The 20,155-nt window shown below is 33.0% G+C and overlaps 2 protein-coding genes across 6 annotated transcripts in view; both read right to left on the bottom strand.

Annotated features, from left to right (window-relative positions):
- Positions 1–851: 851 nt before the first annotated feature.
- LOC144849604 (vesicular inhibitory amino acid transporter-like) lies at positions 852–16,205 on the bottom strand. Its single transcript, XM_078706568.1, has 4 exons — positions 16,118–16,205; positions 4,229–4,521; positions 3,598–3,749; positions 852–3,277 (listed from the first exon to the last, which is right to left on the bottom strand). Exons 2-4 carry the CDS (start codon positions 4,473–4,475, stop codon positions 2,207–2,209), a joined length of 1,470 nt encoding a protein of 489 aa, XP_078562694.1. The 5' UTR covers positions 4,476–4,521; positions 16,118–16,205; the 3' UTR covers positions 852–2,206.
- A 691-nt stretch (positions 16,206–16,896) lies between these two features.
- Positions 16,897–20,155, bottom strand: part of LOC144850797 (uncharacterized) — a 105,650-nt gene continuing 102,391 nt past the window's right edge. For all 5 annotated transcript variants that reach the window (XM_078708237.1, XM_078708238.1, XM_078708239.1 and 2 more), the window contains one exon: positions 16,897–19,151. In XM_078708237.1, the coding sequence (XP_078564363.1) occupies positions 19,066–19,151 (86 nt within the window). In that variant the 3' untranslated portion in view covers positions 16,897–19,065. The remainder of the gene's footprint in view (positions 19,152–20,155) is intronic.

Below are 20,155 nucleotides of genomic sequence, written 5' to 3'. Positions count from 1 at the left end.
AAAACGGACAGGACCGACAAATAAAACCAACCTGATTACATTTTATCCTCACCCTTTAGGGAGCAAGATAACCATTCTGATATCTAATTTCCTATGGGGTAATTTAATTGACCACTTGTAGTGCCGGTCTTTAGTTGGAGGAATCTAATTAGAGACAACATCTTTATTTGCTTATTTTCGAGCGTTAATCTTAAGTTACATTTACATTAAGCAATTACAGATAATTATATTGTCCCTCTGAAAAATAATTGTAAAACAATTTTTTGTTGAATAGTTATTCCATTTTAATGTCACATCATATCCACTTTGATCAAAAGTTTGATGAGAAACTGTGATTTAGAAAAAATCGTCAATCCGAAGTTCTTTGTCTTTGGTTAAATTTAACTGTTTATTATTTAGGCCTAAGTGGAATAATTATGTTTGGGAGTTTTTTGTTCTGCGGAAGTGAATAATTTCACTTTCACTACAAAATGTCCTCTTTATACTTTCATAATGTGAACTTTAACATCGTCTAGTTCTGAAGTCATGTCCTTTGTATCATTTTCACATTCAGTCATACATTTATAAAAAAAAAGAAATATACAGTAAATAGTTCAGAAATACATTTACTAGGACAAATAGAATATGCATGTTATTGTTATTTGTTTTTTCTAGGCATAGTAAACATTTATCAAAGCAAAAAGCTGAGTTTTGTGTAGAGACCCTGAGTGGCCTTTGCTTTTTGTGGTTTTTAAGCATTTACAAAATATTGTATTCATTATATGAATAGTTTCGAGATGTTTACTGCAGAATGTTCCATTAGGACAAATAAAATATGAAGTGTATACAGTTAGCGGTTGCCAAGATATTCATTCCAGGCAATGCTGCCTGCCTTTATTTTATCTTTAGGCCATGGGCCCAGATTCACAATATATAACAGTAACGTTGACTCTCTCTTATTTAACTATACAAATAAACGTAAGCATTTACATTTGTTATTAACTTAGATAACTTTGAATAAGAGGAATTACGTTAATAATAAGAACTCAGTAGCCTAAGGTTCCCTTATAAGCCGGACATACAAAACAAACGTGATACTCGTCTTCTATTTGTTGCCGATCGCACATATGACATAGATTCAAGGAATTATCATTTCCTCTAATATTAACATTTAAGTTGTGTGATGAAGTTCTTATCAACGAAATGCATCTTCTGTGCCGAAATACTGTTACCCGTTCTATGTATTTTTCTAACTTGATTGAATGTTTAATATTGAGATTAAAAAAAATCGGCTGGAGGGTCAAAACATATCTTGTCATTTTTCAAAGGGTGAAAAATGTGTTAAAAATGTGGACACCAAGTTGAAAAATGCTATGTGATGGTATCGTTAAACACACGAAAACAAAAATTCAAACTTAAAAAAATGTGACAAATGCTTCCTGACTAGCATGGTTTAGGCTAAGATTAAACTTATTTGTTTACGTTCTATTGCATATTGCAGATTACCAGGCATTCAATATAAAACCTATATAGGCCTAGGTTTTACTCATTTACCGAGAATAAAATATAATTTTTTTTATTTTGAAGTTGTTGAATCTAATTACCGAACTAATGTAGTATACTGCACCATACATTATAATTATTATATAGGTTGATTCAGATTTTTAAAGGTAGGCACCTTTATTATAGGCCTACTCAAGAAAGAATTTTGAGTATTCAAATTAGTTTAAGTGGGTCACCCAATCAGTAATTAGGTTGATACCCAAATAACTCTTCTTAGCGCACATCCGGCCCTACCAAATATTATTGTCCTGAGCGAGTAATGTTCAATTAAACCAAATGATTGATATCTATCTCATTATTAGGTCTACATTGTTGTTGCCCAATTCATTTTAAATTATACCGTTCCTAACTTATTCTATATCTTTATTTCTTGTAGTTTGTATATTTAGGTGTCAGTGGGTTTCATGCTGCTGTAGTGATAATTATCAATGGTATGGTAGTTACTGTAGTCGAATTGTTTTGACATGTTGACCTACATCGACTTTTTTATTGTAATTTTTGTTTACTATATCATTTTTTTTGTTTTGGATGCACCTTCCATTTGGTCGAGTGCCACTGTTGTAAAAGTGTAAACTCCAAATAAATTATTATTAATATTATTGTTATTATTATTATTGTTGTTATTATTATACCTCAAGTACAGTGTCGCCAACTCTGAGCAGGGTTATGTAAAATCTTTAATATATGCTTGAATGAGTGCTTTAGATGAAAATAAAAGCCCAACCATTCCACCAAATAACGCAACAAATATAACGACAATATTCATACAAACCTGCGTTCCCGTTAATCTATTCCATTTTAATTTTAAATGAAAAAGACACGGAAAAATAAAATCCAACCAAGGTGCCGTTAAGCTACCCGTTACACCCATAAGTAACGTATAATGTGGAATGACAATTGCTAAAAATAAGGTAAATAGGACTAAAACAATTCGGAAAATCATTGCCCAGAGAGAAGGACGTTTATCCGGATTTGAAGAGTAACACGGAGGTAGAATACTAAGGTGCATTGCGTCCAACGAACTAACAACAATGAAGATCATTAGTGGATAGGAGAGTAATGATTTGATAACAAATAGCATACTAACAAGTGCTTGCAGAACTCCAAGCGGCATATTGTACGTTATGAATTCCTTAGTGTCGTCACCAAACGTAATATAGGCAAAGAACGCGTAGCTTGTGTTTAGAACGCCCGTGATGAAGTATGTGATATCGACCATTATGTTAAATTTTGATTTATTAGACATACTTTCCTCCACACCCGGCATAATAAATTGCGTTCCAAAGTTGAATAAAATTATCGAAGAACTCACAGCAAATCCTTGTATCTCAAACGGCGGAATTTCTGAAACATCCCACATTAAACTCTTACCAAAGCTATACCAGACTACACTAAAATACATAACAATAAGAGATAGCACAGCAATGAGACTTAACCATGCTATACGAGTCAAGTTCCGAAAAAATATAGTTGGTATTAAAATAACAGTTGATATAACAATCCAGCTAAGCTTAGAGATACCAGCGTATGGAAATGTATCAACTAGTAGTGAACCCGATAATTCCAAGTAAAGTGTGGCAACTGCAGTCACATCGATAATTTGCATAATATTCAAAAGCGTTCCGCCATATTTATGCATTTCATCGGCAAGATCCGAATATGTATTGCGCACTCGGGTTCGTCGAATCTTTCCATTCCCAATATCTTCTTCTTCATACAGACATTGTACTAATATCTATTTATAATAAAAAGAACCTTAATTTTAATACGAAATGTTTATTAAATGCCTGTACATTAAGTGTAGCGACTACAGTAACAGACATACTTTGTCATTTTTGTTTTTTATTATAAAATGCAATTATTTGAATGAAGTTCAATTAAAATATATAAAAACGACTGATTAATTGGTATATTATTTCATTTTAGCGGTGTAAATAACTCCCAGGTTAATACCTTTTGTATATGCATTAACCATCTTTTTAAATAAAACAATAAATGGATAGTTTGTAATTTTATTTATTGTTTTGGAATCAATTTTTTTTCAATTAAACATACCTTGCTTGTATAATTTCCAATAAACAAAACAGCGGCAATGCTAATTAGGGCAGCCAAACCTCCTTGTTTGATGGTGTACGGTAGACTCAGTATACCAATTCCTTGCATACAGTTAGCTACGTTCCACCCAGCCTGCCATGTTGATGAGTTGCCTAAAATATAAAATTTCTTGCTCCAAATAAGATTGTCAATCCCACACATTTATATCCAAATATATTTATTAATGCTTATTTACATAATCGTATAAATTTAAAGATTTGTCAAGGGCCAGTTAACTAAAGTAATAATAATATTGTAAAGCGAATGAAAGAAGACTATTATTGCCAAGCCCACTATTTATAATATAGAGTAACTGTAGTCAGACAAATTGGTTAATCAAACTTGATATGAAAAACGAGTCTCTATTCTGTCCATCTGCATGATCACTTTACTAAAAAAGACTCGCAAACTGCTTTATCAAGAAGGTGCATGCATGAAGGAACTAAACTGGTGGTAAACCGAACTTCTCCAAACACAGAAAAGTTTGGTAAATTCATCTTCATAATATGGCACTGTAGATTGGTAGCCCTACAAATAATTTATGATATACGGCATTTTCCAAGGAACGGAGAATAGATCTAATTTTCCTTACCAGTGCTTTCTGGTGTATGTGATAGCGGTAGTTCATTGGCAGAGCATGTTCCATCCTGATTGTTTGGTATCGGGCCTACGTGACCATTTTTCTCACTGCTTTGGAATTTATGGTGATTTGAGTTTGTGTAACTGACATTCGACTCATCCTTCGGACATAGTTCAATATCTTCTCTATATTCAGAGTTCGATGCTACACTTTGAAAGTTACTCCTGACATGGAGTCCAATAGATCGCAGATGATCCATGATGAGTACGTCACTCGAAGGCGATACTATATCAACTAAGGTCAACCTATAACGTAAGATATCCACTATTTAATTCAGTAGGCCTAGGCCTAATAATTCTTCTTAAAAAATATCGATAATAATAAATATTGTGTAATCGCTATCTACAGTACTGTATATATAAATGTACGTACAAAGGGACAATTTCCAGGATTCTTTAATAGCCATTTTAATGTCACATAATATTTTGTCTTTTTAAAAGTGGAACTATTATGTTTTAACTTTTTTAAATAGTTTGTTTTACCTCTATATTATTGTTACCGCATTTTAAAACATTATACAATGTGTGTGTAGGCTACTCTGCATTTGATTTTTGTTTTATATTTTAATTTCTGTTGTTATTACCTCCGCCAAGGAGGTTATATTTTCACCCATGTGTGTTTGTGCGTTTGTGTTTGTGTGTGTGTGTCCGTGAACAGCCTGGAGGCCACAGTTTTTAGCCGATTCTCACCAAATTTGGTCACAATGATCTAAGCCCAAAAAGCTCGGACGAGTTCGAATTTGAGGGGAAAGGTCATAGGTCAAGGTCACAACTAACAAAAAAATATTTTACTGCCTAGAGACCACAGTTTTTATCCGATTCTCACCAAACTTAGCCACAATGATCAATGACTCATCATATAATTGTGGTTAAATTTTGAAGGGTCAGGGTCAAAGATCAAGGTCCACAAAAAAAAATAAAATAAAAAAATAATTAAAAAAAAACCTCAGCGGGACTTGAACCAGTGATCTCAACTGTGAGAGGCTGGATACATAACCATTACACCAAACGCTCATCCACAACTTTGTAGTGTGCAGTTAGCCTATTTACACTTAAAACTAATATAAAAAAATTGTTTAGATATATAAATTTTCCGGGGACATTTTATGTAGGGGAATGTTACAGTAGGCGGAGGTTTGTACTCTCGGAGTACCCTCTAGTTTTATTATGATATGGATGAATAAAGCTGTTCGGTATTCAGCAATACATAATGTTTTGATTGCTAATCTATGTTTTGTTTTCATTCTTTCAGAGAGTGTATCTGTTTTTCCGACTGTTTACCACAAATATTACAGTTTGAGATGTTAGTTAAAGATGCATTGTTCCCAAAAACATGAAAAATGAAGATTAATTTGAATATGTTATTTTATAGTTATAATAAAGTTAATCACTTCCCTAGAAAAAAATACAAAAAAAATAATGTTTTCACTTATAAAATGAAAAAAATAAATGGTTAAAATCAACCAAAAACCCATTGGCTGGCAGCCAATTTGACAATTTTTTGCTTTAAATTACAGTTTTTTCAGATAAATACATTTTTTTTATAACTAGTATGTTGCACTAAAATGGCATATTCAACAAAAATGTTGTTAAGAATTATTTTTTCAGGGGGACAATACATCTTAAACTATTTATTTATTAATTGTCTTTTCTGAAAAACGCGACCAATTTGTTTACTAAATAGTTGCCGCAAAGCTGACTGTCCATATTTTGGTCTAGTACGAAATGCAATAATGGGCGGTTCCGCGAAAACAATCTGAAGACGTAATTGAGGCGACAGAAGTTGGTAAGTCGTGACCGTAGGGCCGATCAGGTAAGAAAATGTTACTAAATTCAGATTTAATATTTCATAAAATCAATAAAACCTCTTTGCATGGGCAGGCGATTCTGCGAGCCTTGAAATATTTCGAATATAGTGTGGTTATTCATAAAGTAAAAGTTCTATTACCGGTACTCGCTATATTGCATATTTTTCATGTTATAGGCAGACCGAGGACTAAAAAAGTTGACCTTTCAGTAGGGGTGTGGCTAACCCCAGTCATGCCCCTGGCTTCCTTGGTTTCGAGTTATGAACGCCAGACAAGTGATCTGTAGGTCTCCGACCCGATAATTACAAGTATTCTCAAAATATATGGCAGTGTATGGCAAAAATAATATAACAGTTATGCAATGCCACAACTATACAATTTTTCTTACCGTGTTTAACATTAAGTTATTTCGACCAGTTCCTCCGGTACAATTAGCACCAAAACTACCTCCACGTCGAAACGGTATGTTATAATCGTAGGTGACCCGTCAAAATAAACCATGTCTATCACTTAAATAGAAGTTATGTCTATAGCGCAACCATCGATAGCTTAGTCTGATAAATATTCGATTTTAAATTAACGATTTGCGCCCTTACACAGTTAACGAAGATAAACAATAATATAAATAATCGACATGCATTACTTCCTTGTCAATAGTTTTAATGGAATATTCAGTTTTCATGAGCCTAGATAAAAGAAATCCAAATTATTATTTTGCTTTTTAAATATTAATCATCGTTAGTTTCATCCTCAACAAAAAAGGTGAAAATGTTACAACCAGAGTGGATGGATGGGTTCATCGTTGGACCATTGTTACTGGTCATCGAGTTATTAGGTCTATATAGCAGCATCCTGCTTAGAAACGAAAGAATGTATGACACACAATTTTATGAAGAAAATGCTAACGGTTTGTTCCTCCTTAGCGGTCTCTGCTCAGATATACGGTGACATAGCCATAATTGGACTTTCCGAGATGGTATCATTTTCAATTTTGTCTTTTCATAAATTATTTTATACTGTAAATTTAAATTCTTTTCTTGTTGATAATGCACTGCTTTAAGCTTTGTTTATGCTCGACCACTCTGGATAATTGGAGTATAATCCTGTAACATAATCCTAAAGAAATGCATAGTTGTACGGTAATTGATATTAAATATTGTTAAATTAAGAACAGTATTTATTAATTACACTATTTTATATTCTATTGATATTGAAATGTCATTCGATTGATCGAATGGTCCATTAGACGTGAATACACTTCTTTTGTGTCTGTCCCGCCTTGACGACCTTGTAAAATCAATCAAGCTCCTATTTTCATCTACCAAATTATCTGTGATATATAGTGCACATATATCAATATTTGCCCAGTACCATATAGAAAGGATCATCGTGTAATACCGTAATTTCACTTTATTAGAATACAAGAATACCAAAAATATTAATTCAATTTTCACGACACCCGTAACCATGGTAACAGCCAAATGGCCCTATCTCTGTAACCATTTGGTCTATTAACAAAGTGTTTGTGTCAATTTTAAGTCGATGATGTGATCCAACTTGTTTTTTATATTTCAACCAATTTTCTACTTTATTAAAATTGCGTAGATCACGTAAATTACTTTTGTCCGGTAATCAAATTAGTTTAATTACATCAATAACATGCAAAGTAATCATGGTATCAGCATCCTCGCAGGCCATTAAGACAGGAGTGACTGGTGGTTGACTCTTCAATTAAAAATTGTTTTGCGCTTTGCTATAACATTATGAATAGCAAATTCCATTTTATTTCATACGGCTTTTCATAAGTTCTTTAATTTTGTTATGCATGAATCCTTAAATATGTAAAACATTTTCATATAAAAGTTTCTCATACATTGGACTAACTGTCATATATGGTTACAACCGTTAATTTAGAAAACGCCAGCTATTGTCGAAACAACCGTTAATGTAGAACAATCCACCGCTCATCATGTAGAAACACCAACAGCTTATGTAATAAAATAAAAAGCCAGCTAATGTAGAAACGGTCAACAGCTTATGTAGTAACAAAAATTGCCTCCCAGCTTATGTAGTTACTATCGCCAGCTAATGTAGAAAATGTTATATATTTTACAAAAATGTCTAAATCATGTGCAAATGCATCGACCTTTACTTAGCTATCAGTCTTTAACCTCTCGTAAGCAACCAACTTTCTAAAACGACCACACATCTTAAGCAACCATCTCTGTTTAAGGGACCGCTTCTTATAATCGACCGCCTATCGTAAGGGATCACCTCCTCTCATAAAGGACCCCTTCTCATAATCGACCACCTCTCATAGCGACCACCTCCCTTAACGACCACACCTCTCGTAAGTGACCACCTCTTTTTAGGAACCACGACCTCTTTCTCTCTATTAAAGCTTCTCATAATCGATCATCTTCTAACCACTCGATAATGACCACCTCTATTTAACGACCACGTCTCTGTTAAGGGACCACTTCTAATAATCGATTGCCTCTCGGAAATGATCACCTACTCTCTTAAGGGACCACTTTTCATAATCGACCACCTCTCGTAAGCGACCACCTCTTTTAAGGGACCACCGTCAGTACGACCAACTCTTGTAAATGACCCCCTCTATTGAACGACCACCATCTCTTTTAAGGGACCGCTTCTTATAATCGACCACCTCTCGGAAGTGATCACACCTCCTCTCTTTTCATTCATTTTTTATTTCATGTCATAGGACTATAAGAGAGGTGATCGGTTATGAGAAGCGGTCCTTTAATAGAGGTTGTTGTCGTTAAGAGAGGCGGTCGCTTACGAGAGGTGGTCAATGATAAAAGCGGTCCCTTAACAGAGACGGTGTGGTCGTTCAATTGAGGTGATCACTTTCAAGAGGTCGTTCTACATTAGCTGGTGTTGATTTATATTTACTACATAAGATGTTAGTGTTTCTACATTAGTTGGAGGTTTTACTACATGGTGGATTGTTCTACATTAACGGTTGTTTCGACATTAGCTGGCGTTTTCTACATTAGCGCAGAGCCATATATATAAAGAGTTACGACATTGGATTAAAGGCACATGATATGCAGATCAAATTGTGTCAAACTTGTCTCCATTAATGCATGTAAAGTATAGGAGCAACAAAATACTTTCTACGTTTTCTTATATTAGCGTTTGTAACACTGCCCTCTCCAGAGCGCACATGCAATATTGCACATCGGCCACCTATAGTTTTCAGTGAGAAACATGCACATTTTCTGATAATCTAGGGGGACTTTGCACAGTAATTTTCTCCGCGAGACCGTCACTGTGAGAAGTGCACATACTGAATTACATATAATTAATACTCTTTCTGTAAAATATCGTTTTTCTGAGTGTTTTTTTAAATCTCCAATTAACATTCATATCTCTACTGATTTTCTTCCTTGTTTTTCATAAAAAAAGTTTGAGAAAATTGAGTAATTAGTTTATGTCGCATTCACCAACATCGTCCTTAAAACATTTATTATTAATTTGAAAAACATAATGTTTATATTTTTCGTATGCTAAATAACGGTTTCCGTGGCGATTTTTATGTGTGTAGGCCTACTTCCAAAAATGCGTTATTTTACATAATACTGTACATCGTTTTTGTAACCTACAGAAACCAAATGGTTTGCGGTTCAACACACATTGAGATTATCGCGTCATTCCACCAGCATGACGCTATATTGGCAATTAGGGTTAGCATAATTTCGCTATCGTAAACAGATATACTTTGTCTTTTATTTAAATTTGGCTGTTACAATTATTCTTTGAAAGGTTCATACATTTCTCAGTCTTCCTATTATGAAAACATAGCTAACTGTGCCAATTGAGGAAATCATTTTCATTGTCCTAGAAGTTTTTTTTAAAATAAATTTCGCTACAGTTATTACCAAATAGACTACACATCTTAGGTACATACGTCTGTATAAGACCGGTAGAATTTAATAATATCACGTCAAATATTGTAAAATGTATAGTGTGGTACACCGCCCATGTAGTCCACTCCTCACGCACAATTTAATTTACAATACAATACCGAAAGAAGCAGCTTGTTAATTTGGTTATCAAAGTAGTTGTCCTAAGGGGTAGTTTTAGGCCTACATGGGGCAGTTGTCCGAGGGGGTAGTTGTCCTAGTGGGTAGCTACGGGGTAGTTGTCCTAGGGTCTAGTTGTCATATCCGGGGGTAATTGTCCTAGAAGGGTGATTGTCCGGGGGGTAATTGTCCGGGTGGTAGTTGTGCGGGTAGCGTTATTTTTTCCCTATGCACGTCGTCGTACGTATATTCAATATTAAATGTAAATGAATTTGACACTAGTGTTCTAACTCTTGTGAAACAATTACATACATGTTTTTGTCTGTTATTAATTAAAGGGACAGTCACAAATATTTTTAAAAACAGATTTTAATAATCAATTGTTATTGCATCAAGGTGTTAGCCTTGACCTCCTCTACTTCTTCCCGTCAAAGTTCAGTAACATTGTATGCATTTACGGCGAATAAGTAACTAGCTTGACCTACCTAATATTTTCAAAATATTTTGGTATGAATCGATGACCCTTGACCTTCATTTGCCTCCCTAGTTCCGCGAACTTTTTGCATCTACGTCCTCTACGGCGAATAAGTAACTTGCTTTTACGAACGTTATAACACTTGACCTACTTAATTTTTTCAAAATATTTTGGTATGGATTGATGACCCTTGACCTACTTTTATTAAATGCTAATTTAATTGTTCGTTTTATGCAATTTATTTAGTAAAAAACTGCCAAATAGACAGTTCAACTACCGGGCGCTGCCGGTTTTCACGAAGGATAGTATATTAATATTTCTATATTTAACTTGTTTCTGGTAAAAAAAATAAATATTAATTAAATTTAATATTGTATTCTATTAATAACATGTATTTTATTCTAATTGGTATCATAAAAACATTACTTAACTTACCGGGCGTAGAAGTGAATGTAAACTAGTTAAACTAGTTTGTTATTAAATATGTTAAATATGTTCAACAATGTATTACATAAATATATTATCATAATGCTAGTAACATGTATAATATCTATTAAATCATGTCTTCTTTAGTATGTATACACCCGCCCTTATGAGAGACAGAGATTGATTTTCAAATCGTCTAATCAATTGGTGTAGGCTTTTTTAAAATCTAAAGAAAAATTAGGAGGTTCTTTGCTGTAGAATGCGAAGGGTTAGGGAATAAAATAAGTACAAATGTTAGACATAAACACATCATGGGTATAATTATTCTTCAGGTTCTAAAAACATTTATTGTCCTATTTTCTCAGGAGTGGGAAGAAATTTTTTTCTATGAAGTAGTAACAGCCAAAACAATATTCCATATTACTGGACTTGCAGTAAACGTATAATGTCATTAAACAGCATGACATAAGCTCTTACGGTAAAACATTTGTTTTGGAAAAAGATATAAAGGGGCTGATAAAAAATAACTTTTAGAAAAAAAGGCAAAATAAATTAAATTAAATGAAAAGCCTAAGGTGTCATGATATTAACTAGGTGTGGTTGTTCAGAGGGTGTTGTTCTAGAGGGGTAGTTGTCCTAGGGGCATAGCGGTTGTATTAGAGGATAGTTGTCCTAGGGGGTAGTTGTCCTAGAGGGTAGTTGTCCTAGTGGGTAATTGTCCGGGTGGTAGTTGTCCTAGTGGGTGGGGGTGGTAGTTGTCCGGGTGGTAATTGTCCGGGTGGTAATTGTCCAGGGAGTAGTTGTCCGGATACGGGCCCAGAGGCATAATAAGAAGTTAGGTAGGCTTCGAGTCTAGGTAGGCCTGGCTTATTATAGGTATTTACAAATTTATTTCCAATACACTTGTATTTTGTAATTCGCCTCCGCCGAAGACATTTTCTCTGATTGGGTGATTTATTCAAGTGCACCTTTTTTCATAAAAAGACAAGAATACTCGAAATTTACGTTGAATGTTGAACAAATGTTTTCAATCTTCATCTGACTTTACAATCCTTGTTATTTGATTGGTCAAATTGAAGCGAATTTTCAAGCGAAAAAGTTTCCATGGGGAGCAACTCTAGCGAATTCAAGGGGGAGCCTTCGCTAGTTCCGAATTCAACGCGTTGAAGTTGAGAGTCGAACGACGCCTACAAGTTCGATTTGATGTTCATTTTGGAATCTTCCATCGCGACAAAAAAATAAGGATCAGTAGTACAGGTAAATAGCATTTCCGGTTACATTTAATCAAAATGTTCTATTAGGGCCTACAGCGAATATAAATGTAGGCCTATAATATATTCTGAGTATTTTGATACCAATATCTTGTCAATAGACCAAAAGGTTACGGAAATAGGGCCATTTGGGCACCATTTTGAAGTGGCTGTTACGGGCATCGAGAAAATTTGTTACCTGGCATTTTTGCTATCCTAGCACCATAATAAAGTGAAATCTAGTGAAATTTCACTTCGTGCATTAAAATCCCACGGAACACCTATTTCATACATGAGGAACCGGACAAATAGGAATATTTGGTATACTTAGTGGCCTTTATTGAAGCTATTTATGGGTGTTATCTATGTTCCACCTTGTCTATTAGTCGCTGTAAAAACGGGTATTACCAACCATGTTTGTACTTCCATTGATCTTATTCTATCAAAATACCCAGAAGCCAAATGTGTTATAGCTGGGGACGATTTGAAGGCTTATTGTATCCTACGTAAACGTCATGGGTTTGAAGCAGGTAGTAAAGAAAAAACTATGAATTTTACCTTATGTAAGGTTGTATCAAATTTATATATTAGCATTTATAATTGTTAATTGCAAACGGTTTCTAAATTAAAATAATCTTCAGTGGACCTCGCATGTAAATGATATGGTCTCTAAAAAGATAGCTTGCAACGGCGTCTTCACGAAACGTTCCAGGAAAGCATTCACAACACAGTCAAATTGGAGTTATGATTTAATTATGGAAACAAAATCGAAGTAAAATTAAACTTGTTAGTTTTTGGCCTCTTGAGAAATGAAAATTTATTTTCTGCGACATCATGTATAACAATTATATGCCTAATAAAGATTATAACTTCCAAATAATGGAAGCGTATTGTTGGAGTGATGTAGTAAAAATACTATAGCTCCTTCTAAACTTTTCACACTATATACTAGATAAGTACAACACAAAAATAACGTTTCAGTATTATCAAAACGTTAGATTGTTAGCTGGTAGCATGGTAGGCTACGTATGTATGTTTTCAAAACCATGGCATGCATCCAGTGCCGTCTACACATTTTTGCTAACGACATTCATATGACACAACACTCATTTGAAACTGTAATGCCCCTTATTAACAGTACCACAGAAAGGACAACATCGTATATACTGTAGCATTGCCATTTTAATCAAAAACGTAAATTTTCTTGTAAAGATTTATTATATAAATATTATTTATTTATGGTCTCTTTTAATCTGAGTCCCTTTAAAGTGCGTATAACACATCAAATGTTGTTTACCATTTGCTAACGTGCGTTTACAGCATCAGGTATTTTTGCAAATGTGTATTTTTTGACTGTGCATACTACTATTTTCAAATAACTCTGAATATGTCAGATGAAATTGTTTATAATTATAACAATGCATTATTATTGGGTTGGTTACAATACAATAGTAATTTTATTTGTTGTTTTTTTAATAAGGGACAATTTTTGTAGGTCTAAATAGAAGTAAAGCAGTCTTAAAAAGCGACAATTGGCAGAATTGCGTGAAATTGAATCGCAAACAAACATTGAATTTATGTGCTTCGAAGGGCAAGATATTAACACATTAAAAGGATGGTAAGAATAAAATCATTAACAATTAGAATGAATTATTCATCCTAACACAATCCATACAACTAAGTTCTATTTTTGCAATTCAAATATGGATTTAGCTCACTGTTACTACAATTAACGTGTTCTAACCGTGAACGACCCAAGTGTAATAGTTTTCTTTCGTTTTAAGCGCAGTCATACGGATTCATTAGCGTGGAATCTCACACAAAATGCGCACTTCTACGAGAAATCGAAGCAATTAGGCTTGGTGACGGGATACATGCCAATCGGTTCACTTCACGCTTATGCAGTCACCTGACGTCATCAATACGATCCTGGATTTCAAATTACCCGATGCACGACCCTTAACTTGCCAGCGAACTGTACAGCAATTGCTAATAATTAATAAATTAATTTTTATATTTATTGTCATTTTTTAAAAACCAGTTCCAACAAATAAACTTCGGTCAGAGAAAAATAACCAATACACAAAATAAATAATCTAATATTGTAATGTTAAATCAAATCTTGTCTCTAAAAATAATAAACATTTCTCATATGTGTGCATTTTTTTGTGAGACTCTATTTCTGTTCTTTATACCGAGTCGTGTTCAATTCTATTCATTTTAATAAACTTCAAATGCAAAACATACGTGCATGTCAAACTTTTTAAAAATCCTGTGCTTGAAAATGGTACACGTAATGCAAATTTGTGTAAAAATAGGCCTATCCCCATTTTTTCCAGAGATGGAACGATACTAATCAAAAGGGACCAGATAATTACTAGATGGAAAGAATATATTGGTGAAATCTTCAACGAAATATAATTTTGTGGGACATCTGCTCAGAAAGAAAAAACTGGAATATTTAATTTTAACAGGGAAGATTAAAGGGAGGAAAGCAAGAGGAAATCAAAGAGCTATGTTTTTAGAAAGGATTGCAAAAGAACTCAAACTGAATGTTGAAGAAGTTGTCAGAGTCGCTGAGAACCGGACTATGGAAAGCCATAATCGCAAACGTTGTTGAAGGACAAGAAGATCCCTATTTTAAATCTATTATAGCTCCTCGAGATCAATGGTAAATCCCCATTTTAAACTTATTACGAAGCGGGTGAGTTGTATGAATTCATGCTAAATTAAACCGAAAAAAATCTGTTGTTTTTTCCCCCGTTTCCACTTTTTAGTCGTGTGCAAACGCGACTCTATAGCTCACTGTGTCGGTCCGTCGGTCGGTAAATACTAAACACATTCAACACAAGATCTTGCATATCCGTGCCCTCTTTTCCGCATTTAATTTAAAATGTTTGTGGCTGAAAACGTCATCATTGCTAAAACTTCAACAATGTAAGCTGAACAAAAAGCGTATCAACATTATAAAAAAATAATTAATTGCATGATTTTAACAGTTAAAAATATAATATATCACGTACATTACATACTTTTTTAGGGGTATAGATTTAATAAAGCAGTAGAAGTCACTTATTATAAGAATACTCTGGGCCTATTATACTACTAGGTATAATGTAACTTTATTTCTGAAATAAAGTTACATAAAAATTTGACAAAGGAATTTTTGTTTTAAACGGACAAAGTAACACGCAATAATAACTGAATATAATGGAAGGTCACGTGATACTGCGTTGTTGAAGCGTTGTCAACAACAATAGTTATATCGTATCAACTTGTTTCTGGTTTTAAAAAAAATCAAAGCTCAATAAAAATTTAAAAATCTGAAATTTCAGAATATTTTCGATGATTTCTAAAATTAAAATTACAAGTTCAAACATAAGTGCCAAATATTTTGATTAACAATAACCATGTAATTTTTTTTAAAATCACAAATACAGTTTAATTTGACAATTTGATGATCACGTTGGTCGACACGCTGCTATTGATTTATTGACCCAAATACGAAGAAGTAATCGAGCGAGAGTAGACTTGTGATTATGTTATTGGCGAGACGTGCAACAAAAAAACAAAAACAAAACAAAAAAATCCGTACAAAAGCTACAAACAGCTAAATGGAAATACTACTCGAACGAGCTAAACGAAAACAATCCAAAATGTCCAAAGGGGTTAGTTAGGAAACTATTTAAACAGTTTTATTTTCCTTGTCTTATATCACATATATTTGTTACTTATACATTATATAATTGTCGATAAAATAAATAAAATAAAAATTAAACATTTAACCAAATATATCTGGTCTACCTACAATCTTAGATCTAGTCTACTTACCGTTTTAATTCTCAGTGTAAATTTGTCAATGTGTTAGTACAAAGTACTGTACTAAGACACTAATTGTATTTGTTGCCTAAACGCCCTCACCCAGAGCAGTTTACAAAGTGATCGTATTAACTAACCCTCACGAACAGTTAAAGCACAGCTGAAGGAAAGATAATCATTCCAGGCTTTTAATAGGTTAAAATTACATAGACCTTGATAAATTGAGGATAATTCGCGTTTGCGCATGGCATATTAAGTTCAGACGAAGCTCCTCCTGCTGGTATCAAGACGCTTTCATTGTTTTCAATCGTTTCGCGAATCATCCGACAACGAAATATGGCAATTCTTTTGAATATTATCACAGTTGGACTAAACATTCTACGCATGTAATAATACATGTGTATATGACTCCACATAAAATATTTAATGTATGCTGCTGTGTTGTCTGAACAAGAAACGTATCAACATTAAAAAAAATAATAATGAATTTTAACAATTCAAAATATAATATAACGCAAGGGGAAACATTTTTGATATGTTTTTCATATTTTCTAGAGGTATAGATTGTAATAAGGCGCCCGTTGTAGTCGTACGTACACGCGGCAACAACTGTATCGCGCAAATCGGAAAATTTTTGATACGTTTTTCATATTTTCTAGAGGTACCGTATATACAGTATTGTAAAGTCGCCAGTTGTAGTCGTACTTATACGCGGCAACAACTAGCATATAGCCTACACTGTTATTAACATAAAAATGTGACAAAGCTATGGACAAAGGAATACACAAAAATAATTCTTGCACTATTTATTTTGTTCGAACGGCATACATGAAAAAAATAAAGCGAGATCAGAGCTGAGATAAATCGGGTCATAAGCTTATTCGTCCCTTTTAAATGTTGCACTCTTACTTATGCCATCCAGCTTTATATGTTATCTACTCTTTTTTAAATACTTTAAAAATAGTTTAAAATGCGGCATTTTTTGTACAAAGAACACTTTTTATTTATACACAGAATATAAAACTAGTCAACACATAGGTTTATGTGCTATCGGTAATATCGTTTCACTTACTTCATTGATTTTAAAATATATATATTTCACCTGAAATTTAAAATAGACCTAACTAAATTTACGGTTTTCAATATTTTCTATAATTTTTCAATTATACTAAACAATATTTAATAAATTGTTTAATTCGTTCAAGTCGTAATATTCAGCTATACAAAATAATAATAATAATAATAATAACAAATTATACAATTACATTTATTATGCTACTGGATTTTTGTGAATGTAAAAGAATATGTAGTGTAGAATATTTTCATGAGTCGAAAGATGAATCAATTATATCCATTTCACAGCTACTAATCAATGTGAAATACAACGCCCTTAAAAAACGGTGTTCAAAATATTAACGGAGTAGTTATTGGTATTATATAACACATAAATAAATTCCTGTCATTTAATTGGACGACTGTGGATCACATGGCGTGCAATAGTACGTACTCCTAACTATCGTTCGTGTACGAAAAAAATTTCTTCTCGCATACGAAATTAAAAATTGCAAGAGTATACTGTGCTTCTGAATCCAACAACGTCCCGGTTTATATACAACAAAAAACATGAACACTTTTTTGGAGAGATATACGTACTAATTTCGACCAAAATATCATTTAAATTAGCTTTAAAACGTTTGTATGATTTTGATTAATTAATGGAAACAACTATACAAGACGTTAAATCGTTTGAAAAAAAACCAGCCTAAATCACTTTCAGTTGCCTGGCGAAGTTTCGCAAGGTTTTTTTTAGCCTAGGCTGTAGGTAGGCGCTTTGTTTGGTTGTTGACATAATTATTAGGTCTATTATAAATTGTTTTTATAAAATTCAAATAAATGTAATATGTTTAATATACAGTATTATAAAAATATATATATTGTAATTGTTTTGCAATTTAAATATGTTACAAAAACATGTTTAAATGTCAATGTATAAGCCTACATACGTTACCATAGAGATATTAAATATCTCTATATTAAATACCTCTATGCTTTTATTCAATCTGATTCAAATGACAGCAATCTATTTAGATGTTATATTAAACAAATAATGAATGTTTTATATTCATGGAATGGTATAAATAATGTCATTCGGTGAATGATGAAAGGTTATATTTCACCTTATGGCATTATTTGTACCATTCCACTCATAAACCTTCATTATTTGTTTAATAAAACAGGATGGTGCAATGTACTACCATCCATCCAACTGATGCAGGGCACTAATCAAATGGCAAACACCTAGATGTGTCAACTGTTATTAACATATATGGTTATGAATACAATTTACAGTTCAATTTGATTACAACTATATTCTATACATTTATCACAATATTAATATACCGTAGCCAAAATGATATGGGCACAAAATCATTTTGTGTATTCTTTATGCTACAATAAAGTCAATATAATAAATGACAATATAAACATTTGATAACATCACAATTGTATCGGGTATACTCTTGTGTTATAGTGAGAGAGCAAATTTTATTTATATTACCTTTAATCATGGTTGTAGGAAGCCTATAACATTCAATAATTAAAACACACTTTTCTATACCTATTATCCTCTGCACGTTTTAATTTTGTTTAATGAATGCCAATAAAAGATACAAGTGAATTAATATAATAAGACAAATAATTTTGCAATAAAAAGAACCAATGAATCAATAATTAACACTAGTAATAATTTTTATATGCAAGTTATGACAAACAAAGTCATGTACAACGTGAAGATACAACAAATAATGGAGTTTTTAGATAAGCAAATATCAATACTTTGGTATTTGTGCTTTATAATCAATTTTACAAAAAGCTGTTTGTTTCTGAAATTTACAAAGAGCCAACAAAAATTGCCATAATAAGGTATAACCAATATATTTATTAGCACCATCAACACTTTTCTACACTTTTAAAGTTTCCGGTTTAGCCACAAATCCGAGTGCTTTAGCCTCTTCTTCTGATAATCCACCTTTTAGTGTTCTACGTACTATAGAAGAAAACAAAAATGGTGGAAACATGTTACTAAAATATAAATATAAGATAAAACTTTTTTTTCAAGATTGTCTTCTAGAAAATGAGGTTCTTTTTTTGAGACAAGAAAATGAGGTTCTTTTGTGAGACAAGGAAATGGTGTTCTTTTGTGAGAAAAGAGGAGCTTCTTTTGTGAGACAAGAAAATGAGGTTCTTTTGTGAGACAAGACAATGAGGTTCTCTTGTGAGACAAGAAGGTTCTTTTGTGAGACAGAAGAGGAGCTCCTTTTGTGAGACAAGAAGAGGAGCTTCTTTTGTGAGACAGAAGGGGAGCTTCTTTTGTGAGACAGAAGGGGAGTTTCTTTTGTGAGAAAGAAAATTAGGTTCTTTTGTGAGACAAGAAGGTGAGGTACTTTTATGAGATAAGAAAATGACTGAGGTTCTTTTGTGAGTCAAGAATGTGAGGTCCTTTTATGAAATAAGAAAATGAGGTTATTTTGTGAGACTGAAGAGGAGGTTCTTTTGTGAGACAAGGAGATAAGGCTCTTTTGTGAGACAAGAATATGAGGTTGGGGCTTAATCTGCTAATTTATTTCTGTAAATTCAACTTTTTGTAGAAGTAATTAATTCATCAATTGCTTGCTAGTTGGGTTGCTCATTTTGCAACTATAGCAACCTCTGTATAAATTGGTATTACTAAGGAAAAAGAATGTTTTTTTATTCTTTCAAAACAAGAATTCTTCTTGTCTCACAAAAGAACCTCATATTCTTGTCTCACAAAAGAAAACTCACATTCTTGTCTCACAAAAGGACCTCACATTCTTGTCTCACAAAAGGACCTCACATTCTTGTCTCATCTCACAAAAGGACCTTACATTCTTGTTTGACCAAAGGACCTCATATTCTTGTCTCACAAAATAAAAAATAAACAAACCATGAACCATGCAAAATATTGGAAAATGCCATCCATGTATGAATACCATAATGTATGAATAATGTGCATTTGGAGGACTGTTTTGT

Source organism: Antedon bifida, chromosome 8 (assembly GCF_963402885.1).
Source record: "Antedon bifida chromosome 8, ecAntBifi1.1, whole genome shotgun sequence".
NCBI classification, from domain to species: Eukaryota; Metazoa; Echinodermata; class Crinoidea; order Comatulida; family Antedonidae; genus Antedon; species Antedon bifida.
Note: the sequence above shows the minus strand (reverse complement) of the source record. Positions and strands in the feature narration are given on the sequence as shown.

Coding starts and splice junctions, on each gene's coding strand:
- LOC144849604 (XM_078706568.1), bottom strand. CDS start 4,475: ATGGATCATCTGCGATCTATTGGACTCCATGTCAGGAGTAACTTTCAA. Junction 3,750..4,228: donor ACATACACCAGAAAGCACTG/GTAAGGAAAATT, acceptor TTTATATTTTAG/GCAACTCATCAACATGGCAG. Junction 3,278..3,597: donor TTGGAAATTATACAAGCAAG/GTATGTTTAATT, acceptor TATTATAAATAG/ATATTAGTACAATGTCTGTA.